The following is a 25890-nucleotide window of genomic DNA, read 5'->3' as shown; positions in this document are numbered from 1 at the left end:
AAAGGCTGGCCCATTCATCCAGCAAATGAATCTCAGTACTAACTCAGCATTGGGTTAGTTGTGGGGAGATGCAGAAGCAATAAAAGACATGGACCTTAATTAATCTCAAAGAGCTTACACTGTGTTTGAGGAGCCAGAACCCATCTACGTGAAATAATTCAATAATCATCCAAAACAGCATATGATTGTCTCAAAGTGAATGATATGGGGATGAGAGAGGCAGTTAGGTGGCACCAGTAGCGCACAGAGCCCTGGGCCTGGAGTCAGGAAAAGTTGAGTTCAAATCCTGCCCCAGACATTTATTAGCTGTGTGACTCTGGGCAAGTCACTTCAACCTGTTTGCCTCCATTTCCTCATTTGTAAAATGGAGCTAATAACACCTCTGCAACACGAAATAATAGCGTGACAAAGCAGTTGTTTGTGAGGATCAAATGAGATAATATATGTCTGACACTTTGCAAACCTTAAAGTGAGGTGTCAATGCCAGTTATTACCATAAGGGGACTGGATTCAATGGCACCTACCATCCCTTCCAGCTCTTAATCTATGATTCTACAAGGCTGGGAATGACTTTGTGGAGTACTTGAGCTAGATCTGGAAGAATGAGTAGGAATGGGATAGAAAGAGGAGAGGGTCCCACTATTCTGGTGGGAGGAATTCTGTGTGTGTGTGTACGTGAGCAAAGGCCCATCCAAAGCCATGAGGTGAGATCTAAGTGGTACACACATTCTGTATGAGATGAATATAGAGTCATAGCTCCATTGTGTGTCTTCTCTTCTGTGTCTCCCCCACTACAGCCAACCAAGTTCATGGTGGGAACTGAGCAAGGAGTGGTGATCTCCTGCAACCGAAAAGCCAAGACCATAGCTGAGAAGATTGTATGCACCTTCTCTGGGCACCACGGCCCCATTTATGCCTTGCAGAGAAATCCTTTCTACCCCAAGAATTTCCTGACTGTCGGTGACTGGACAGCCCGTATCTGGTCCGAGGAAAGCAGGGAGTCGTGTATCATGTGGACCAAGTAGGTAGATCAGAGGTGGGAAGGGGCTAGAGGGCAGAGAAAGAGTCTGGTAGGCTAGAGCTTTGGATTTCTGAACCATAGTACACACCTCTGTGAAACAGAAAACTTAGACTCCTAGAATCATAGAGATGATCTAGCCCAGGAATCATTAACCTTTTCTGTGTGCCATGGGCCCCTCCTGTCTAGTAGAACCCATGGACCCCTTCTCAGAAGAAAAATTTTAAATACAGAAACCAAAATACCTAGGATTACAAAGGAAACTGATTATATTGAAATACAGTTATCAAAACTTTTTTTTTTAAGTTCATGGACCTCAGGTTAAGAACCCCTGGTCTAAAAAAAAAAAAAAAAAGAGCCCATAGTCTAGTCCAACCCGTTCATTTTATAAATTTCTTGTCCTGATCCTCCCCTTCCTACATCCACCCTTACCCCAAACCATCCCATAGCATCAAGAAAAGGATGTTGGGAAGAGAATACTCTCCAGTTATTCGGTATTGGTCATTGGTCCTCTTCGAGAAGGGAGGAGGTATAGCAATCAGTTGGAATGATATTCAGCCACTTTAAAAAATAAATAATTCCTAATCAATGTACTACTATTCAGCAGCTCCAAAATATCCAGGATGAGCATTTTTTAGCCATTTCTCCTCTCTCCTTTTCTTCCTCTTTCCTCGTTTACTTTGAAAACTATGGCAATCCTGCCATTTCCTCCGTTCTCCTCCTCCTCCCTCCTCTTCATCTGCTCCCTCTGTCCACATGAGGAGTCAGACCCTTACATGTGGGTGCTCTGTTCAAAGGAATATAAATTTTGATCGATTATACTTCACAAGGTATCTTGGAGTTTGGGGGCTGGATTTCCCCCCCTACTTATTTATTCTATCATTTTTGGGTGGTGGTTGTTGTTGTTTTTGGTTTTTTTGTTGTTGTTTTTTTCTGAAAAAATGCAACAATTAACTTTTTTGTCTTATGCAGTTTTCATTTATGATTTCTTGAAATACAGCTCTGAAAAACCAGGCTTTGAGAAAGCCATTGGGCCCAAATGGAGCTACTTGACTATGCCTTTAAACCCAAATCACTCTGTCTTTCACTGATTGGACAATAATAGACCCTAGCCCAAGGCTCACTTGCTTGAATGTAGATAGAAATTGTTTCTGTTCTGGCCAGAACCTCTGAGGGTCTTGCCCTCCCTGCTTGTTTCTTTTGTGAAGGCAAACTAGGCAATCTTTTGCCTCAATTCTCACCTAGCCTTTAAGTATGCAATGGGCATTGCCTTAGACAAACTGGGGCCTGGGAAAGACCTTAGCTTAAAAAGGCCAGGGTCTCCCACTGCATCCCGGGCCATCGCCAGTCGTCCAGAAGTATGTATTGCCACTGGACTCCCAATGACTCTGGAGAAGAGAGTGAGTAAGACTGATGACTTAGCACAGCCCTGCCCCACTTCAATCAAATTCGCTTTCAAGTCAAGACATCACCTGATGTCATTGGTCTTCTTGGAACAAAGGACAAACAACAATCCATTTATTTTCCTTTCCAATTCCCTGGGCAGCACAGAAGGGAAAGGGTTATCCTTCCCCATGATCTCTCACATCGTTCCATTTCTCCACTCTGTGGTATCACACCATGCAAAAGGAGAAATACTTTTTTTTTTTGGACATAGCCAATGTAGAGAATTTGTTTTGCTTGATTGCATGTATTTGTTACAAGAATTTTGCTTTTTTTTTTTAATGAAGGGAGAGAAGATGAGGAGAAAAAAGTAGATTTTTGATCATTGAAATTAATTTAACTTTAAAGGAATATTTTTTTAAAAGTATTGCATTGATAAAAATTGTCATTTATTACAGTGAATTCCATGAGGCATTCCAGATTCTTTCAACATTGTCTCAATTATTTATTAAACCTCAATAATGTGGTGGAGGTTTTGGAAACAAAGTGCCTAGGTCCCAATATCAGCCCTGCAACTTACCAGCTGTGGGACTATGGACAAGTCATTTAACTTCCTCATCTGTTGGGTTGGGACTAGATGTTGTCTAAGGTCCCTTCTCTCTCTCTCTCTTCCTTCCTTTCTTTTTCTCTGTCTTCATCTCTCCTCCCTCTCTTCCTCTTTCTCTCTGTCTCTGCCTTTCACTCACTTCCTTTCTCTTTCTCTCTTTCATCCCTCCTCCTTCTCTTCCTCTCTCTCTCTCTCTCTCTCTCTTCTATATCTTTGCCACAAACAGCCCCAAAAGGGATCACAAAGAGTAAAACACAACTGAAAAAAAATGACTGAACAGCAGCAAGGGTCCTTTCAGTGTTAATAGTCTGTGAATCTATGAATTCTGTTTCCTACTATATTAAGCGGACAGACCAGCCAGTCAGTGCTGAGCTTCATATTATTACAAGATGATGGAAATAATGACAGGAAAATTTATGATTTAAAGAATAAGGACATTTCATATGAATAATAAATCTAGAGTTAGGACTGTCAAAGGCCACCCTGTCCAAGCTCCTAATTTTTCCAGATGAGTAAACTGAGTCCTGGGGAAGTTAATGACCTGTCCATTTGTTGTGGGCTAGGGGTGTTGGGAACCCCAAAATGCAAGGGCAAAGAGCGCAGGTCTGCCTTGAAAGAATTCAACCATTCAAACCTTCTTTTAGTCCAAGTAGTTTATTAAAACACTGGTTGGGGTGGACAAGATTCCTAGTGAGTCTATGCTATTTGTGACACCCATACAAGCAGGCCAGATGTTAAGAATTTGAGCAATTGATGAGGGTAAGAGTGTTTTTTTATATAGAAAGACTATAGGAAGATCTGGATGGGATTGAGGAGTGGCAAGTAGCCTGGGGTGGGGCCAGGTGCAGACAATGGAAGGAGTTAAGTGGCCAGAGAGCCCCAGTGAAAGGGCAGTCCAAAGGATTATTAATTGGGATGGGCTAGGTGCCTCAAGCAAACACCAGAGACTGGGCCATCTGGGAAAGTCCAGCTCCTTTTAGGGGTCCATCATTAGCACCCATCACATCCATGTCCCTCACAGGGGCACCAGTACTAGATGAAAAAGGAAGAATGGTGAGCTCAGACTCTGCTGTAGTTAAGATGATAACTGCCCTTGGACCAAAGCCTCTTGCACTCTGAGGGATGCTATAAGCCTCCCTGGAATCAATTGTTGGTCAGTCAGTCAGTCAATGATAGTTTATTAAGCTCTTCTTTTATGCCATTGTTGTTGCTGTTGTTGTTCAGTTGTTTTCCAACTCTCTGTTTGGGGTTTTCTTGGCAAAGAGTGGTTTACCATTTCCTTCTCCAGTTCATTTGACAGATGGGTAAACTGAGGCAAACAGGGTTAAATGACTTGTTCAGGATCAAAGAGCTAGTAAGTATCTGAGGCTAGATTTGAACTCAGGTCTTCCTGACTATAGGCCCAGAGCTCTATCCACTGTGCCATCTTTATGCCAAGGGCTGTGCTAACCAACAGGGATAGAAAGAAAGTGAAAAAACAGCCACTGCCCTCAGGACCTCACATTCTTTTTTTTTTTTTTTTTTTTTTTTAGTGAGGTAGTCAGGGTTAAGTGACTTGCCCAAGATCACACAGCTAGTACGTGTCAAGTGTTTGGTAGAGCTAGTAAGTATCTGAGGCTGGATTTGAACTCAGGTCCTCCTGACTTCAGGGCCGGTGCTCTATCCACTGTGCCACCTAACTGCCTCAGGACCTTACATTCTAATGGTAGAGACAACATGTAAATAACTGTGTACATACAAGATATGTACAATGTCACTGGAAGGCAATCTCAGAGGATGTGACCCAACACTGAGATAGACTGGATAGAGTGCTGGATTTGGAGTTCCAATCCTGCCACAGACATTCCCTATGTTACATGTCCCTGGGCAAGTTACTTTACCTTCTTAGGCTTGGTTTCCTCATCTGTAAAATGGGGATAATAAGAGAACCCAGCTCGTGGGGTCGTGAGGATTAAATTAGAGAAGATCCCTAAAGCACTAATACATGCTAGCTATTATTATCACTCTCATTATTACGCCAGCCCCACCCATTCCCCTTTGTTGCCCGCTCCCTTTTTGGCATCTCTAGGGCAAGAAGCATCCACAAGGGCTGCATCAGCTAGTCCAGTTCACTAGCTGCCTCTCTGCTTCATCAGTCACCACAGAGCCCCCTTCCTGAGCCCAGTGCCCAGCACTGATTCCCGATTAATCTGAGTCAGAAATAGGCAATATTCATTAAACCAGTAAGAAATCTATCTTTTTTTTTTCCTTCTGCTTTTGTTCTGGGAAGCTCAATGAGTAGATAAACCAACAAATTTTGCTATTATTAATTAACAAGATATGAGTTCCATCTAAGGGAGAGAAGCAATATTTATCACATCATCCATCATCCCCAACAGGAGTTCACGAATCGATCAACCCATGGCCAGGCATGGGTGCCAGTAAGTCTGTCCCCAGCCTGAGTACATTGATTATTCCCTCCCCCTCAAGATGATCTTGCATGGTATTTCTAAGAGGGAACAATAAGCCAGGAGCTGGAGGAAGGTGACTCTTGTCTGTCTTCTCTCAGAAACGAGGGGAGACTGGGTCCTAGGAAGTTTGTTGCTGTTCTTGTTTGCCCTTCATTCTCCAAGAGGACCATGACATAGGGGAGGTGATGCCTTGATTTGGTCATGATTGGATTTAAGTGAGGCAGGGCTGTGCAAAGTCACCAGCCTCACTCTTTCTCCTCTGGAGCTATCTGGGTCCAGTGGCAAAATATAGATCAGGATGACTGGAGATTGCCCTGGATGCAAGGAAATTTAAACCTCAGCATAAAAGCCAAGGGCAGCTAGGTGGCACAGTGGATAGAGCCCCCAACCTGGGATCAGGAAAACCTGAGTTCAAATCTGGCTTCAGAGACTTACTATGTGACCCTGGGGCAAGTCACTTCACCCTGTTTGCCTCAGGTTCCTTATCTGTCAAATGAACTGGAAAAGGAAATGGCAAACCACTCCAATAAGTTTGCCAAGAAAACCCCAAATGGGGTCTCACGGAATCAGACGCCCCTGACACAACTGAACAACAACAAATAAAAGCCAAGTCAACACATATTATTAAGCACCTGCTATGTGCCAGGCCCAGGGGTGGGGAACCTGCAGCCTCAAGGCCACATGTGGCCCTCTAGGTCCTCAAGTGTGGCCTTTGATTGAATCCAAACTTCACAGAACAAATCTCCTAAATAAAAGGATTTGTTCTGAAAAACTTGGACTCAGCCAAAAGGCTGCACCCAAGGACCACATGTGGGAGGTTCTCCTCACCCCTGTGACAGGCACTTTACTAAGCCCGGGGCATGCAAAGAAAGACAAAAACAATTCCTGAACTCAAGAAGCTCACAATCTAAGGGGAGACAACATGCAAATAAGACAAACAAGATGTATACTGAAAAAACTGGAGATAATCTCAGAGAGAAGGCGCTAAGATTTAGGAAGCTTCATGCAGAAGGTGAGATTTACCAGAGACTTGAAAGAAGTCAGGGAGACTAGGAGGTGGAGGTGAGGAGGGAGGGAATTTCAGGTCAGGGGGTGGGGGAGGGACAACCATCGAAAATGTCTAGAGCCAGGAGATTAAATGTCTTATTCAAGGAAAAGCAAAGACACCAGAGTCACTGGATCATAGAATACATAGATACAGTATACATTCAATACATAAAAGGTAAATTGAGTCAAGATCTTTTCCAGTCAACTTGCAGGTCAATAATATATAACTGATATCCTCACTGGACTAGCACCTCTGGTGTGAGGGCTGTCCAAGCCCTTTTCAGGACTGCTTTTCCACCCTTGTGGACGTTGGTGTCCATCTGTCACCTTACCTGTGACTCCAAAAGCTAAAGCATCACTAGTGGCCACATCCTAGTAAAACCATCTCAGTACTTGGGCTAACCCAGGTTGTGGGTAACCAACAGGCCTCAAACCTTTTGGTGAGTTAGGGTGATGTCTGCCCCAAATATGTGCAGACTTTCCCTGGTAGAATGGGCGGATGAGAATAATTTGTTCCAATGGCCATGAAGGTGGCTGAAGCAGGCATTGTGGAGCGCTTAGAGTTTGGTCAGACATAGAAGACACCAAGGTGGTCATCCACTACATTCTCCTATGCCATCACTAGTCATCTTGACTTTTGTCCTACCACTGACTTCAATGACTCTAGAAGACAGAGAGAGGCTGATAGCTTTGTACAGCTCTGCTTCACTTAAATCCAATTTATCCACAAGTCATTGGTCCTCTTTGAAAATGAAGGACAAACAACAACATTCTCACCACACCACATTTGTGACTCTGTTGTGTTTGATTTCTCAGTTGGGTTTCCATTTCTGGCTTTCTAGATCCCTCTTTATCAAACACCCTGACCTTAGTTTTATGCTTTTCATCTGAATCAGTAGGTCTGGAACGAATGACTGGCAAGACCAGATAAGGATATATATCACCTTAAGGATGGCAGAGTGTGAGCTCACCATTCTTCTTTTTCTCATAGTACAGGTACCCCTGTAGCAGACAGGAATGGGCAAGTTGTATTTCATCATCTCTGGGTAATGCTCCTGAAAAGTTGTCTGAGAGTGGTGGCAGGAATGGGCTGGAGGGCTGGCACAGAGCGCACTTTTTAAGGATACCCAAACTCAGGTCTTCAGAATGTCTCCCTGGAACTAGTAGCTCCAGAAGTCAAATTTGCTAAAAGAAAAAGGAGAAAAAAAAAAGACCCACTGAATCTATCTCTGATTGTGTTTCTGGGTCAAATGCAGGAGTTTGAGATTGTAATAGGTAATCCAGACCACATGGGCTCCTTAAAGATGGTGGTGTTATGCTTCAAAGGTGAGCTTGGTGGTCAGCAGCTCTTTCCAGACATTAGTTTTACTCTGTTGTGGACAATTTTGTGAGATAAATATGGAAAATAGCAAATGGTTCTGAAAAAGGTCTGAGAAAACATTGCTCCTGGAGTGGAAATCATCATATATTTAGAGCTGAAAGGAATATTAGACATTATCCATTACAACAGCCTCATTTTGCAGATGAGAAAACTGAGGTCCAATGAGGTTAAGTTACTTACCAAGGTAACACAGGTAGTCAGTAGCAGAACCAGAATTATAACCTGGATCCTCTGATTTCAAATTCAGTCCTTTTCCCAATGTACTGTGCTGTCTAGTGATGTTAGAAGTATCTGATTTGAAAAATCTGGAAAGACTTACATGAACTGATACAAAGTGAAGTGAGCAGAACCAGAAGAACATTGTACAGTGAGGGACTGTGAATGACTTATCTATACGTAGCAATACAGTGATCCTAGACAATTCCAAAGGACTAATGATGAAAAATACTAACCACCTCCAGAGAAAGGACTAATGGGGTCTGAATGGAGATTGAAGCATATTATTTTTTACTTTCTTTTTTTGTGTGGGTTTTTTTAATCTGTTTCTTTTTTCACAGAATACAGAAATATGTTTTGCATGCTTGTACATGTATAATCTATAATAAATTGCTTACTGTCTAGGGTAAGGGAGAGAGGAGAGGAGAGAACTTGGAACTCAGAAAAAATTTTAATTGAATGTTAATAATTGATTTTACATGTAATTGGAAAAAATAGTATTTTTAAAAAGTATCTGCTTTCACTCTAAGAAGATGTTAAGAGGACAGGAAGCAACCATGGTGCTGGGGGTTGGGGTGCAAATTCTGTCCAGAGAGACAGAGGTCTGATAAAGGAAATCCAATGAATATGAGCCAGAAACCAGAAGTAAGGAAATTCAGGTGTGGTAGAATGCTTCTGTAGTGCTAAATGCCTCCAGGCCTGCTGGCAGGTTAGCTTTAATGGAGAAAAGAGGGCTACATAGTAGTTCAGTTTGTTGGATTTGATTGAGTTGCCAGACCCAGAATGGGGATTAATGATTGGTGTCAACCTGAAAGTAGGCCTTTAGTGGCAGTCAGACGGATCTATCCTTGGTCCTGTCCTGTTCAATATTTTTGTTATCAATAAAGATATAAGTGGTATGCTGATCAAAATTCCTGGTGACAGAAAGTTGGCAAGGATAGCTAATATTGTCAAAGACAGAATCTTCAAGATCCAAAGAGATCCTGACAACAGGAAGGGAGGACTAAAGCTAATGAAAAAAAAAAAACAACTCAATACTAATAAATATAAAGGACAGCTAGATGGTATGGTGAATAGAGTTTGGGCCTGGAGTCAGGAAGACTCATCTTCTTGAGTTCAAATCCAGTCTCAGACACTTAGTAGCTGTGTGACCCTGGGCAAGTCACTTAACCCTGTTTGTCTCAGTTTCCTCATCTGTAAAATGAGCTGGAGAAGGGAATGGCAAATCCCTCCAGGATTGTTGCCAAGAAGACCCCAAATAGGTTCACAAAGAGTTGGAAAAATGACTGAACAACAATATGGGTTCAAAAAAATCAACCACTCAAGTTAAGACTAGGAAAAATAATGTGACAGAATCTATACTTGAACCCAGTTCTTCTGATTCTAGGTGCAAATCTATTTCCTTTACACTACATTTCTTCAGTGTAGTGCCCAAAGGGGTTTTTTATTGAGTTGTGTCCAACTCTTCATGACCCCATTTGGGGTTTTCTTAGCAAAGATACTGGAGTGGTTTGCCATTATCCTTCTCTAGTATGTCCCCATTTTACAGATAAGAAACTGAGACAAAGAGGGGTTAAGTGACTTGCCCAAGGTCATTTAGCTAAAAGGTGCCTGAGACTGGATTTGAACTCACATCTTCCTGACTCCTGGCCTGGTGCCCTATCCACTGTACCACCTAGCTACTCGGGTTCTTGGATTACCCAGGGACATATGATTGAGAATAGAATTCTGCTGGAAGCAATCAATCTCTTTAAAACAAACAAACAAACAAATAAAAAACTTGAATCCTACAATGTTCTTGTAATTTTTTACAGATACCACATGGCATATGTAACTGATGGAGCCTGGAGCCCACAGAGACCAGCAGTTTTCTTCACGACTAAAATGGATGGAACGGTGGATATCTGGGACTTCGTATTCAAACAAAGCGACCCTGCCCTCAGCCTCAAGGTTGTGTTCTTATCCTTATAGACTTTCTCATGCAGCTTCCTTCTCATCTAAATTGGGACTTCCTAAGGATGGGCATATGTGTGTATGTTTCTATATCAGGTGAGGGCAGATCTTTTGTGTATGAGTGATGTGTGTGGTGTGTGTGTGTGTATAAAAATATGTAATTGTGCGGAAGAGTACATGTCAACGTGAAAGACTGTGGATCCATTCAGGGGTTTTATTGCAAGGCTCTGAGAGAATGCTGACTTTAGTTTTTGTCTTTATACTCCTAGCGCCTAACAAGGTGCCTATCATCAAATAGGTTCTTATGAATGTTAAGTTGAACTGAATCATACCAAAGACAATTGCTCCATTGGACAGACATTTATTGAGCATGTACTCAATGCTAAGCACCATAATAGGCCCTGGGGGTACAAAGATAAAAAAGAAACTAATTTCTGCCTTCAGGGAGTTTACATTTTTCTGAGCGTTACTATAAATATCACCAATTCAATTCACCAAACATTTTTTAGCTTACTAAACACAAGCTGGGCAGCTAGGTGGCACAGTAGATAGAGTACTAGGCTTGGAATCAGGAAGCCTCATTCTCCTGAGTTCAAATCTGACCTCAGACACTTTCTAGCTGTGTGATCCTGGGTAAGTCACTTAACCCTGTTTGCCTCAATTTCCTCATCTGTCAAATGAGCTGGAGAAGGAAATGGCATTCCAGTATCTTTGCCAAGAAAACCTCAAATGAGGTCATGAAGAGTTAGAGCAGGACTGAACAACATGCAAGCTACTCTTTTAAATGTTAGGAAAAAGAAAATAAAAATAAAGAAATATTTCCTGTCCTTGTACTGGGTGGGAATACCCCAAACACACTGATAAATGCTATATGATTATTTTGAGGAAGGGAGTATCAGTAGTTGGGAGGACTTGGGGAAGAGGAGAGGAAACAGAAATAGGGAAGGGCTTTTGAAGAAGGTGGCTTCTGATGTGAGGTTCCAAGGAAGTTAGAGATTCCTAGATTTAGGTGTGAGGAGGGAGGGCATTCCAGGCTTAGGGAGATGCACTCGTGTGTCTGAGGACAGTCTCTGCATAGAGCTAGGAACTAGAACTCAAAGAACAGTTCATCTAATTTATTGGGATCACCGAGTGGATAAAATAAATGTTAGGTAAGGGGGAAGCCAGACTTTGGAAGGGTTTAATAAGGGTTAGAATAGGAACTTTTTAAACTGGGAAATGACATAGTCAGACCAAACTATCAATCGGTCAATCAGTCAACAAGCATAGCTGTGCTCTAAGTCCTGAGGATACACATAAAGGCAAAAACATTCCTTATTCTCAGGTAGCTTGCTTACATATGGAGACATGTAAATAAATAGGTTCAGACAAGATTGACCCAGAGTAGATGGGCAGGAGTCTGAGAGGGGAATGTTCTGGCAGCTGGCTGGGGGTTGGGGGGGTGTGGAGGGGCTTAGACAAACCTCTTGCATAAGATGGGGTTTGAGGTGAGTCATGGAGGAAGCCAGTTGGGTGAGGTGAGATGGGAGAAAATTCCAAACACAGAGAGCAGCCGGTGCAAATGTGTGGCATTTGGTTATGGACCAGCACACGGCCCAATTTAAATGGGTCTTAGAGTATAGAGAGGGAAGTAAAGTGTAAGAAGACTTGGAAAGTAGTAAAGGCTTTATTATATTTAATCCTGGAGGTAATAGGGAGTCCCTGCAGTGTCTTGAGTAGGAGTCAGTTTAGCAAGACCATTTTGTGTGTAGAAGATGTATTAAAATGGGGAAACACTTGAGGCAGGTACTATGTGGGGGAAAGAAGGCAACTTCTGGGAGAAATGTCGTGAAAGTGGAAACAAGACCTGGCGTGACAGATTGACCATGTGGGGTAGGAGTCAGGAGTTCAGAATGGCACTGGGGTTGAGAATCTGGATTACTTGGGAGGATGGTAGTGCCCTTGACTGTAATAGGGAAATTCAGAAGAGGAGAAGGTGGGGGAAAAATAATGAGTCTGGTTTTAGAAATCCCCTCTGCTTCCCAAGGAACCTGAGGCCTCAAGTCCTTATGAGTCCAGTGCTTTAAAGGGCTAAAAACAAACTGAGAATGGTGATCATTACCATTCTTAGGGATCTGGGATTGGCCAGATTTCCCCCCACACCCCCCAGCTTTTCTTTCTCCTTCCTTCCTCAGCAAGTGCTCTTGACCCAGAACCAGAGGAAATAGGGGTATGAATCCTCCCTCTGACACTTACTAGCTGTGTGAATATAGTCATTATTTAATCTTTCTGAACCTCAGTTTGCTTATCTGTAAAATGGAAATAATAAAATATATGGGGGCAAGAGGGAATAATATGGGGGATAGCTAGGTGGCGCAGTAGATAGAGCACCGGCCCTAAACTCAGGAGGACCTGAGTTCAAATCTGATCTCAGACCAAACACTTGACACTTACTAGCTGTGTGACCCTGGGCAAGTCACTTAACCCCAATCGCCTAAAAATTAAAAAAAAAAAAGAGGGAATAATATGGCTTAGGGGATAGAGAGCCAGAATTAGGAAAGCGTGTGTTTAAATCCTTCCTCAGAGACATATATTGGCTACATTGCCCTGGGGCAGGTCACTTAACCTTTTAGTGCTCCAGGAAAGTTCTATAAGACTATAAATTACAGGAAAAGGTCAGAGAAAAAAGGTGCTGACTTGCATAGGTGGAGGAAGTTCCTTACCTGGTGTGGGGAGTTCCTAACAATAAAATTACAAGTTAAAAAAAGTAATACCCGTAGAAGCTATCATGAAAGGTTGTTACAGAGTAATTCTGTCATGTATATAAAGCGCTTTGTAAATGTTGAGTGCCTTATGAAATGTCATTTTCACTGGCTGTCCCCCATCCCAGGAATGCTCTTCCTCCTCATCTGGCTACCCTGGCTTCTTTCAGTCCCAGCTAAAATCCCACTTTCTATAGGAAGTCTTTCCCAATCCCTCTTAATTCTAGGACTTTCCCCGCTATCATTTATTTCCTCTCTGTCCTTCATCTATAGCTTGTTTGTGCATAGTTGTTTTCTCTCTCTTTTTTTTTTTTTGGTGAGGCAATCGGGGTTAAGTGACTTGCCTAGGGTCACACAGCTAGTTAAGTATAAGGTGTCTGAGGCCAGATTTGAACTCAGGTCCTCCTGACTCCAGGGCCGGTGCTCTATCCACTGTGCCACTTAGCTGCCCCTTTTTTTAATTCTTTATTTCTTTTTTGTGCATAGTTGTTTTCATGTTGTCTCTCCCCATTAGATTGTAAGCTCCTTGAGGACAGGAACTGTCTTTTGCCTTTCTTTGTATCGGCAGTATTTAGTACAGTGCCTGGCACACAGTAGGTGTAGGTTCAATAGCTCAATAAATGTTTATTGACTGACCTATAATTTTGAAATGTCTCTTTGGCCTTAGGTGTGCGATGAAGCCCTGTTCAGCCTCAAAGTGCAAGATAATGGCTGTTTCCTTGCCTGTGGATCCCGGCTGGGGACAGTGACCCTGCTGGAGGTTTCTCCAGGACTGTGTACCCTCCAAAGGAATGAGAAGAATGCAGCCTCATCAGTAAGTGCCCAGGGAGGCCTCAGGGCTGGTAGTGGTGCACTGGCTCTTGTCCTAGCCACAGGTGAAGATAGATAAGCTGGTCAGAAAAATAGGTAAATCCTTCAATGAAAATAGAATCCACACCTGATAATAACATGTAGGTCATTGTAGCAAAAAACACAGTATACTGAGAACCAGAAGATCTTTGTTCTGCTGCTAGCCTTTTGGATAACCTTAGACAAGTTACTTTTCTTCTCTGGGCCTCAGTTTCCTCATTTGTAAACTGAGGAGATGCATTTGGATATTTAGAGCTGGAAGGGATCTTAGACGTCATCTACTTAAATCCCCTATTTTTTTTTTCAAATGAAGTCTTTACTTTAGATTTTGATTATCAAGCTGGTTTCTTTTTTCTTTCTTTTTTTTTTTTTGCTGGTTTCTTCTTTTGTAAGAAATTCATGATTGAAACTTACAAAAATAGAATTACATCCCATCTTCAATGTCTTTTCCCTTTAACGGGAAATTTGACTTTATTGACTATCAACATTAAAAGTTTAAAAAAAATGAACACTTTAAATTTGATATGCTATAAAGAAAAAAAGTCATGCATAGTGACCAAAAGAATGTCCATTTATGCTTCAGGCTCTTCTCTTTGGAAACCAGCATTGTTATGGTTATTGCTGTTATTGTTTTCCATTTGATGAAATCTGATGAGTTTAGTGATTCTCCTTCTTTCAGGCATGATCCTCCACTCAAGAACCTTTTTTTATTTTTTTATTTTTAGGCAATTGGGATTAAGTGACTTGCCCAGGGTCACACAGCTAGAAAGTGTCAAGTGTTTGGTCTGAGGCCGGATTTGAACTCAGGTCCTCCTGACTTCAGGGCCGGTGCTCTATCCACTGTGCCACCTAGCTGCCCCCTCAAGGAAGTTTTTCACCAGCATATTGATAAAGTCGTTAAATCCTGGCACCATATTAACAATTTATCACTTTTCATCACAATGTGGATCTAGGATCTTATATACTTGCCCACAAGTTCCAGTGGCAGCATCTAAGACCTAATACCCTCATTTATTTATTTTAACGGATAAGGAAAAGGAGAAATTTTATGATTTATCCCCAAGGTCACACGGGTAATAAATGACAGCTGGGTTTCAAACCCAAACCCTCTGACTCCAAACCTAATTTTCTTTCTGCTATACTGTACAGTTATTCCTTCCACGTCACAGGGGTTAGGAGCACAGTGCCCCCTCTGTCTGGAAAATCCATATAAAAATTTTTGGAGCTCCTTTCGTGCCAAAGAAGTCTGAATTTTTTTTTTTTTTTTGGTGGAGTGATTACAGTACCTTATTGTAAAATTTGGGTTAAGTATTGGATCATAGGCTCTGTGACATCTGTGGGCCTTGGTATATCATCTTTGGCTTCTGCAAAATTCTCCAAAATTCCCATTTAATTTCTTACGCCAGTCCATGATATATAGAAAGCTGCAATGGGAAAAGTCATGATGTGGAAAGGATAACTGTACTGATCTCCAAGTGCTAATATTCTTTGATCCTTTGTGATCACTTTAATAATAAGCAGCATCTCCTGGTAGCTAGGCACCTCTAAAGCCCTGGATTCCCAGGACTAATCCCACCCTAGATCAAGGAGGTCTCCAAAGAAATCCTCCTACACAAATTAAAAGCCTTTAGCCCTAAGAATCCTAACCATGCTAAGTGCGTGCTTCCTCTTCCCTTTACTCACCTAGATAATTTCTTCCCATAAGCCACACCCCCTCCACCTCCCTCTATCACTTCAATCACTCCCCCCCCCCCTTCTGTGGGTACCCTAGATCTTTGAAAGAGAAACTCACCGAGAGAAGATCCTGGAAGCCCGGCACAGAGAGATGCGCCTGAAGGAAAAAGGCAAGATTGAGGTCAAGGAGGAAGAAGGAGAAGGAGAAGTTAAAATCAACCAGGAAGAGCTGCTGGCCCTAACTGAGAAGGAGTTCTTTGATGTTATCAATACTGAGATGAAGAGGAGAGGGTCTACTCTTAAGAAAGCTGTATCAAAGGTAGGTGCCCAAAGGGGCATTCACAGGAGTAGAAGGACAGCCTTGGAAGGTCTGTTGATGTCCTGAATGACCCCTGTCACTTAGCCATATAGGTCCTCAGCTTACCTATCTGGAAAATGGAATGTATCAGCTCAGTCTTTATCAACTGCAAGTCATTGGCATTCCCTACTTAAACACTTACTAAATGCTTATTGAATGTTCCAAGAATGCACAAGATAATGGACAGGGATGGGCCCTGAGAGAAGTAATAGGAAGATTGTTAAACTAGGAGTCTCTTTCCGCATGGTCAAGCCCTAAAATAAATCAAGCTCAGAAGTGGAAGAATAAAGTGTTTTTAATTGAGATAACAAGGTGACCAAACCTACCTCCTTGAGGGATGTCCCACCAGGAGACTTACAGAAAAGGTTTTTATACTTTTTTAGGAGAAAAGGGGGAAGAGGTAGTATGAGGTAGCAAGGCCTGGTCAGGAGATGGCAGCTGCCCTTGGCAGTCTGAGCAAAGAAAACTGTTTCATTGTGGCTGCTTTGCCCTTCGTGCCATGAATCCCAAAGAAAGGGGGTAAGGATATCAGAGGCTACCTTGGAAACTGTTCCAGCTCAAATTGGCTGTAACTACAAGGAAAGGTCCCAGGGTGGGGACTTAGGGTGGAGCTAGCTCAGCCTAATCAATGATGTGTTAAGGGTAGGAATGCCAGGACATCTCTGGAATTCTGACCTTACTAGGATCATTAAGAGGGAGGGGGCAGGTAATATTGTGTTCAGTATTAACAGATTTTCTGTCATTATGTTAACAATTTTATATATGAAATATAATATATAATACCATATTAACAATATAAGAAGCCTAAACTATATATGTTCAAAGACCCCTTTCGGGTCTGACATTCTTTTATTTTTAAGAAAGTAGCCGGAGAAATTTTGAGTGTGGCTATTCTTTCATGAATAGTTATGACTTGACGTAATGATATCTGATTTTAAACAAATTGAATCTTCATTTACTGGCATGATTTATTATTGCTAATAGCTCATATTTATATGATGGTATATTGTTTTCAGACTGAGGACCTGAGGAATAGTTCTGTGAAATAAAAGGAGGTATTATTATACTCAGTTCTCCTGGTTGTGCTGGATGGCTGTGTATAATGGAACACTGCTGTTTCAAAAATAAATAAACTCACACATGTACATATACAAGTATAACTCAATCTCTCTTCTTTATATATCAATTATATATGTATTGATATCAATCTCTCTGTGTTTGTGTATATACAAACACACATACACAATACATATGTTGTTTATACATGATTATATGCCACACATGTTGTTTCTATATGGTCATGTGTTACACATGTCTATATGTTATATGTGTTGTTTACACAGATATATGTTACATATGTTGTTTACATGTGATTTTATGTTCTATATGTTGTTTATATGTGACTGTGTTGGATGTGTGTTGTTTATATATGGTTATATGTTATATGTATTGTTTCTATGTGGTTATATGTTGTTTATATGTATGTTTATATGTTAATATATAGTATGGTGTCTGGAAGAAATAGGGAGCCACTGGAGTTTATTGAACAGGGAAGTGGCAGACCTGTGCCCCGGAAAATCACTTTGGCAGCTATGCAGAGAGGATGGATTGGAGAGGAGAGAGAGAGAACTGAAGCAGGGAGATCATTTAGGAAGCTCTTTCTGCTTGCAGATGATGAGGGCCTGACCCATCAGGATAAATGTATGAGCAGAGGGAAGGGGACAGATGTGAGAGATGGTGAAGAAGCAGAAGAGATAACACTCAGCAACTGATTGGCTGCGTGGGAAGGGAGACAGTGAATAGCGGAGAAGTTAAGGTTGCAAGCACAGGTGGTCATCTCGATTTTGGAGTCTGAAGACAGGACCTCGAATCCCGCCACTGATAGTTGGTATCTGTATAGCTCTGGGCAAGTCACTTCAACTCTCTGAGCCTCAGTTTCCTCATTTGTAAAATGAGAGAGTTGGACCAGCTGACATCTGAAGTCCTGTCCAGCTCTATCTCCACCCAGGATCTGTTAATAAAAGTACTTAAATGGCTTGCCCAGGTTCACACAGCAAAGACTGGAACCCGGGTCTTCTGGCTCTAATTCCAGTGGTCTCTCCCACCATAGCATGCTGTTCTTTCTGAAGAATCTACTGTGCGCCCAGATCTATACTCGGTTCAGACAAAAGCATGGAGGCAAATCTTACCTCAGACGCTGTATGACCCTGGGCAGGTTGCTTAACCTCTCTCAGCTTCAGCGTCTTCATCTGCAAAATGGGATAATAGGACCTGCTTCCGAGGGTTATGATGACTAAATAATGCTTTAAAAATATTCCACAAATGGCACAGCTAGGTGGCGCAGTGAATCCGGCCTCAGACGCTTGACACTTCCTGGCTGTGTGACCCTCGACAAGTCACTTAACCCCATTGTCTAGCCCCCCCAAAAAAGTCCACAAACCTTGAAGTGCTACATAAATGTTATTGTTATTATTATTATTATTATTAATTATTTTTAAAAGTGTACTAGATCTTGAACCAAAAAATCTAAGTTGGAAACCTGCTTTTGCCACTTAATGGCCACATGACCTTGGGCAAGTCACCATTCTCAACTTCAATGTCTTTGGTCAGTAAATAGGGGATAACAATACTCACCTCACAGATGAGATAATATGAAAAGGATTTTCTCTACATATGCAGTTAATATTAACATAAGTCACTGGCCCCCTTAGAAAGCTCCCAAGCAACACACATACAAACACACACACACACACACACACACACACACACATACACACACACACACACACTAATAAGACACAGAAATCACATTCAAAGAAAATAAGAAATTATTAAGTATCTAGGAATTACTGGAGTGAACAAAGTGATAGACATGAGAAAGAACCTATAGACTTGTTTCTTTCTTACCTTTCCCTTGTTCCAATAGTGGGACCAGAGAAAGAGAATGATTTTTGAGAATAACCATCCTTCATAATTGATTTTTTGTATTCTTCCCTTTTTGTTGAGCTTTTAAGTTAACTCCAACTCTTTGTGACCCCATTTGGGGTTTTCTTGGCCAAGATACTCAAGTGGTTTGCCATTTCCTTGTCTGGCCTATTTTACAGATGAGAAAACTGAGGCAAACAAGGTTATGTGACTTACCCAAGGACACCTAGATAGTAAGTGTCTGAGGCTGGATTTGAGCCCACCTCCCCTTGACACCAGGCCCTGGCACTCTTATCCACTGCACCACCTAGCTACCCTCTTCTTTCCTAAGAGGTCAAAACTAGTGGTAAATGAGGAAGGAATAAAACCACACCCAGCTGTCCTCAATGAATTTTAAGTCACCAGGTCCAGACGAACTATACCTATGGGTCAAAATAATAACTGATATTTTTACGGCACTTTAAGATTTGCAAAGCATTTTATACATATTATCTCATTTGCTCCTCGCAACACCTCTGTGAGTTAAGTATGACGGATATCATTGTCGTCTTTTGACAGATGAAGAAATTGAGTCTCAGAAAGCCTCAGTAACTGACCCAGGGTCCCAAATCTAGTAAGTTCCTGGGGCAAGATTTGAACCCAGGCTTTCCTGACTCCCAATCCAGCCCTCTAGCTACCATACCGTGCCACCTCTTTTGAAAGACTTGGTAGATGTGATTGCTGGGATACCATCATTAATCTTTCCAAGACTGTACAGAGTGGAAAACATGACTGAAGAAGGGCAAATGTCACCCCAGCTTTAAAAAAGGAAAGAGAGTGGAGTCTATGAATTAGAAATCAGAGAACTTAACTGATTCTTGATAAAATTCTTACATTTGCAGCATTATTAGGGAGAGGGGGAGAGACCAGCATTTATTAAGCACCGAATATGTACCAGTCACTAAACTATGCACTTTACAGATACTATCTCATTCTATCCTCACAATAATCCTGAGGTAGGTGCTATTATGATCCCCATTTTACAGGTGAGGAAACTGAAGCAGACAAAGGTTAATCAGTAAGTGACTTGCCCCAGGAGCATATAATCTGAGGCCAGATTTGAACTCAGCTCTTTCTGACTCCAGGTCTAGCGCTCTGTCTATTGCACCACCTAGCTGCCTCTATGATAATAATAACTAGCAATTATATAGTGCTTTAAGGCTTGCAAACCAGTTTACAAATATTAACTTGTTTTTATCCTCATAACAGCTCTGGGATGTAGGTGCTATTGTTATCCCCATTTCACAGATGAGGAAACTGAGGCACTGAGAGGTTTAAAAGTGTGGCTGGATTTGAACTCAGGTCTCCATGATTCCAGATCTAGCACTCTCTCCATTGCACCACCTAGCTACCTTTATTATTAAAAGGATGGTTAGTGAACACCTAAAAGAGGAAGCAGTGATCACAAAGAATCTTCTTGAATGCAAGGACAGGTTATATAAGACTAATATTTCCTTTTTTGACAGGGTTTCTAGACCAGTAGAAAAAAAAAAAAAAACAACAGTAGATTAGGGCTATGCTGTAGACATTGTTTAGCTAGATTTTTAAGCAAACCATTTGACATAATCTGTCATAATAACATAACCAAGCATCAAGTGAGGCATTAGACCTTCTACTCTTGGCAGTCCAACCAGGTTCAGTCCTGGGGGAACTCTCTCTATGGCTCTGGTTTTGCCCTCATCTGGATAAATCTTAGAACAGCTATCATTAGCTCATTTCTGTCTCTCTCCTAGTGGTATTTGAATCAGCAGCTAACAAACTCTTACCTAACATCTGAACATAAAGTATATTCATTATGTCACGTAAAGAACAGAAATGAGACCTTCTGCTAAGCCCCAGTCGGCAAGAGCCGTCTTTCTCCCCATCTCCAGAGGATCAGAGCTTGGTCCTCCATCATAAATAAACCCCCAGGACCAAGAATGGAACTCCCAATAGTGAGCAAAGTTGAAAACAGTGTCCTCATCCCTCTTGGAGGAGTGATTCCTTTGAAGCCTCAGCCCCTGTCTGCCAGGCTTATAGCCTGTCTCAAGTTCTCACACTTTGCTTAACTCAGAACCACAATACCCAACTGGTTGTTGTCTTTGCTACTGCCAATGCCTTTAAAGTTCTGTACATCCCTACCTGGGGTGTTCTGTCTTGCTTCCAGAAATCTCTCTTCTCTGTTCCTGTCATCCCCTACACCTTAATCCAAGGTCCCATATACTGGGAAAATGGGTCTTTTTTTCCTGCTCTTTTTTTTTTGTGAGGCAATTGGGGTTAAGTGACTTGTCTAGGGTCACACAGCTAGTGAGTATCATGTGTCTGAAGTCAAATTTGAACTCAGGTCCTCTTGACGTCAGGCTTGGTGCTCTCTCCACTGCACCACCTAGCTGCCCCTTTTTACTCTCTTCTTTCTGCATTGTTCACATCTGCTGCACTAATTTTGTGGACAAGATAGAGCAATGTTGGCTGGGTGAAAGTTTAGTTAGATAGACTTGAAATTGATTGAATGACTAGACCCTAAGAGTGGTCACTCTAACTCTGACATTCTATAATTCCTGGATTCTGTCATGATTCGGTGTCAACTTGGAAAACAAGAAAGAGTTTCTCCTGAATGTTCTGGGAGCTGTCTCTAGTCTTATACTTTTCTTTTTCTTTTCTTTTTTTTTTTTTTACTGTAACAAATGTTTTCATTTCACTTTCATTTGCTTTCTAATGTCATATTTACTCCTGTGCCATAAGCTTTTGTTTCTTCAGTTTCTTCTGGGATATCTTTTCCTTTTGAGCAACCTCCTCTTCTGGTTTGTTCCTTTTCAGTAAGTGTCACCTCAATATGGCAAGGAGAACTCATGTATGGGTTGATCCGACCATGATCCCTGTAAGTACGCCGTCACATTTTAAGAACCTTGTTAGCCTGGATATGCTCAATGACAAGAGAATCCAAATCCAGACCCTTCAGTTCTGTGTTACTCTCTGCATTTTTAAGCATATGCAGCAAGAATTCAGCACTCTTTTTGGGCCAACGACCCTGTGTCCAACCCCACTGCTTAGCCTGGGCACACCTGCCAACTCCACCGTTATGTCGCCTGAAGGGAACACATTGTTTCTGCAATGTGACATCTTTCAAATACTTGGTAGCTTTTCAGATATGTACGCCCTTGATAGCTTGGGCTGTTTCACGGGTGTTCTTGAAGTGGACCCAGAGATTTGAACCCCTTAACTTGCATGATTTTGTGGGGTTCTCTGGATCAAGAGAGTACCTCACCATTTTAAATGATTACCCTTCACGGAGGCCTTCAGTTCGGCCAAACTGAGGGGCCAATGGGGGCGATGCCCAGCGGATTGGAGACATGGCCCAAAAGCCGCGCTTCACTCATCTAGTAGTCCTATACTTTTCAACAATATTGAATGAAGGCATATAAGGCACACATATCCAATCTGCAGGTGACACGAAGCTCAAAAAGATAAGTAATATAATGTGGGATGACACACTACAAAATGACATCAACAGGCTGGAAGCCTTGGCCAAATTTAATAACATGAAATATAATTAATTAGAAGAAAAAAAAACAGAAATAAGTCCAACACAAAGATTTTAAAAATCAACTTTACATTACATAAGATGAGGGAAGTCTGGTAAAATAACTTGTTATTGTTCAGTCATGTCAGTGGTGTCCTATTCTTTGTGACCCCATTTGGGGTTTTCTTGGCAAAACTACCGGAATGGTTTGCCATTTTCTTCTCCAGCTCATTTTATAGGTGAGGAACTGAGGCAAACAGAGTTAGGTCACTTAACTCTGTGACTTACCCAGGGTCACCCAGATTTGAACTCATGAAGAAGAGTCTTCTTACTTCCAAGCCCAGTGTTCTATCCACTGCACCACCTAGCCACCCTAGCAAAATATTAGTTTGTATGAAAACTCTCTGAGGGTTTTAGTAGATGGCAAGGCTGATATGAATCACCGTTGTGACATACAGCCAAAAAAGGGTTTTACTAAGAGAGATTTAGTGTCCAGGACTTCAGAACATCACTATTCAGCCCAGTGCTCTTTTCACTCCCCTATGCTTTATCTGAGCATAGATTTCTGTGCATAGTAGGTTCTTTAAAAAGACAGCATGGTATGGTAGGAAAGAACCCTGAAATTGGAATCAGAAGATCTGGGTTTGAGTCCAGTTCTGTGAACTTGGAAAAAGTATTTAACATATGGTTAAATGGATGACGCCAAAATTAAATAGAGGAGTAGACTGTTCTGGCTCTTGGAAACTGCAGAGTTCTTCAAACAAGGTTCAAACTTCTCCTAAAAAAACACCTTTTTTTGACAGCAACATTCTACTAGTAATGTTATATGACCACAAATTATGAAATACTTTAGTTTCTGAAGAATTAAAAATGAGAATTACTCAAGAAGGCAATAGAGATGTGCATAGTGGGTACAAGGAGTCTACAACATTTAACACAGTTGGAGACAAAATTGTTGAAGAGTATGTATTGCTTAGGGAATGGTCTTTTTTTTTTTAATGATCATATCAAAGCTATAATTTGCATTGTATATCCTTTATCTGGATTCAGCTTCAAACATTTAATGGGATGGGGCATTCCAGGCTAAGGCTCCGGGCCTCAATCTCCTCTGTGTTCTCTTGCCTCAGAGCCCAGGGGTTCAGCCTCAAAGTTGGGGTAAAGATCAATAGCCAATCAACCAACAAGCGTTTATTAAGTGCTTACTATGTTCCAGGCACTGTGCTAAGTGCTGGGGACACAGAAAGGCAAGAGCAAGGTTCCTGCCCTCAGGGAGCTCGCAGTTTAATGAAGAAAATGACATGCAAACAACTATGTACATACAAGAGATACAGAGTGAAAATAGAAGGTAGTTACAGAGAAAGGTCACTGTGGATGTGAGGGTTGTCCGGGAAAGGTCTCTTGCAGAAGGTGTGATTTGAGCTGAGTTCTGAAGGAAGCCAGTGAAGCCAGGAGGTGGAGGGTAAGGAGGGAAAAGATTCTGAGGGAAGAAAGAGGAATGGAATTCCATCATCTTCTGCCTGCGCCCTTTTCTGCCTAACCCTATGTCCAGACCTTTTTCCACACTAGGCAGTCACATTTCTAGGGCTCAGAGCTTTGACTGGCTGTCTTTCACTGTATTTTGTATCCTGTATTTCACCATTCCTGCCTCTGAAATTGCCCAATGTGAAGAAGCTGAGCAAGAGGATGAGGTATTGATTGATTCAGTGATGTCCAGTGCCAAGAATGTCAGAACTGAAAGGGACCTTAGAAATCGTCGGGTTCACTTGTGCAATGACCAACTTTGATAGATTTCATTCTTCTCAGCCATACAGTGATCTTAGACATCTCCAAAAGACTCATGATGGAAAATGCTGTCCACATCCACAGAAAGAACTACAGAGTCTGAATGCAGATCCAAGTGTACTATTTTCTTTTTTTTGTTTGTTTGTTTTTTTCTTTCTCATGGTTTTCCCCTTTTGTTCTGATTCTTCTTTCACAACATGACTAATGTGGAAAGATGTTTAATATGATTATACATGTATAGCCTATAGCAGATTGCATGCCATCTTGGGGAGGGGGGAGGGGAGGGAGGGGTGAAATTTTAGAACTCAAAATCTTATAAAAGTGAATGTTGAAAACTAAAAATAAATTAATTAATCTTAAAAAAAAAAAAGAAACCATCTGGTTCAATCTCTCCATCCCCCATACTGATCTTACAGAGAAGGAAATACTGTTCCACAATGGCCTCAGGAATTGCATTAGTTTGACCTGAAAGAGAAGAGTGTTTCTTTCAGATCACAGGCTAGAGATTTCTGTGTTTAGCATCACAGATAATGAGCAGCAGAGTATCCACCATTTAGATTAGTCTCCTGGGAGAACTTCTCGGTGAATCAGAAATCTTAAATAGTGGAGAGGACTCCCTCTGTCTGAGATGAGTAAATTAAACAACACTTCATAGAGGCAGGGGATAAATAGAATATCCTCTAACCATACTTTGAAGCCCAAAGTCTATGAGTTTAAATCAATCAGTAAACATTTATTAAGTACTTAAGATGTGCCCCAGCACTGTGCTAGCCACTGAGGATACAAAAAGAGGCAGAAGACAGTCCTTGCCCTCAAGGAACTTACAATCTAATGAGGAAGAAAACATGCAAACAAATATATACAAAACAAGCTATATACAGGATAAATAGTAGATAATTAACAGAAAGACTGCACTGGAATTAAGAGGGGTTAGGGAAAGATTCCTGTAGAAGGTGAGATTTTAATTGGGACTTAAAGGAAGCCAGGGAGGTCAGTAATTGGAGCAGAAGAGGGAGAATGTTCAAGGCATGAGGGCAGTCACAAACAGTGGCTTCACAGGTTCCGTAGCCGTTTGTTAAGCGTGGTTAGGGTCAGCTCTAGTCTTCTTCGTCTCAGCCTGCTTGGAAATGAAGTCATATATCTAGCCCTTCAATTCCCACCTCATGACCAATCATTGCAATTTCTTTATCATCTTTCTGTCTCTAGCTCTGTTTCTTTTCATCTCTCCCTTTATGTGCTGTCTTCGCCCATTAGACCATAAGTTCCTTGAGTGTAGGGACCCTCTTTGTTTTTGTGTCCCCAACACTTAGCACAGTGTCTGGAACATATAAGTGCTTAATAAATGCTCTATCCATCCATCCAACTATTTATCCATCTGTCTCCCTGTCTATCCATTCATCTACCTAATCTCCCTCCCATTATGAAGAAGACCCCAGATTCAGTTCCGAAGACTGGTGTCTCAAAGACTTTTTTATTAAAGAGGTTGAAGTGCCTCCTTTCGATTCTCTTGAGAAGTGGGTACACCTCCTTTGAAGGGGAGAATGCGCCGAGTACAGATGCCAGGGCAAGCTTTATAGTTACTAATTGCCTAACTCCTCTCTTCTGGATCAGGATTGGTCCTAATCCTTCTGGGTTACAATCTTCCTTATACGCCCCACCCTTAACATACATTATGTGCCTAGAATTGTGTTGTCACTCCCCCCCTTCCTGGACTGAGAAGTTAGCCTGTCTATGCTGATTTCTTATCTACCTATGTGGAAACTTAATTCTCATTTCTCACATATTTGAGCCAGAAGGACCAGGTGGGGACAGGTGTCTTTATTAGAGTAACTATCTCAGGCTGCTTTTGCTCATAATGAGAACCTGTAGTCATTTCAGGAACCATTCCATCAGGGACCAAGTGACAGAGATGGTCCTACTAGGAGGAGCAGAGGTTGATTGGGCTGGTCCTGGGTACTGAGGGAAAAG

General features: G+C 41.7%; 1 protein-coding gene across 1 annotated transcript in view; it reads left to right on the top strand.

Annotated features, from left to right (window-relative positions):
* DNAI2 (dynein axonemal intermediate chain 2) overlaps positions 1-25890 on the top strand; it is a 70648-nt gene that overhangs the window by 41451 nt on the left and 3307 nt on the right. Inside the window, exons 9-12 of the mRNA XM_027873172.1 lie at positions 798-1021; positions 9917-10052; positions 13464-13610; positions 15417-15638. Of these exons, the coding sequence (XP_027728973.1) occupies positions 798-1021; positions 9917-10052; positions 13464-13610; positions 15417-15638 (729 nt within the window). The remainder of the gene's footprint in view (positions 1-797; positions 1022-9916; positions 10053-13463; positions 13611-15416; positions 15639-25890) is intronic.

The sequence above is a fragment of the Vombatus ursinus genome, unplaced genomic scaffold (assembly GCF_900497805.2).
Source record: "Vombatus ursinus unplaced genomic scaffold, bare-nosed wombat genome assembly UNPS02014801.1, whole genome shotgun sequence".
Lineage (NCBI taxonomy): Eukaryota > Metazoa > Chordata > Mammalia > Diprotodontia > Vombatidae > Vombatus > Vombatus ursinus.
Note: the sequence above shows the minus strand (reverse complement) of the source record. Positions and strands in the feature narration are given on the sequence as shown.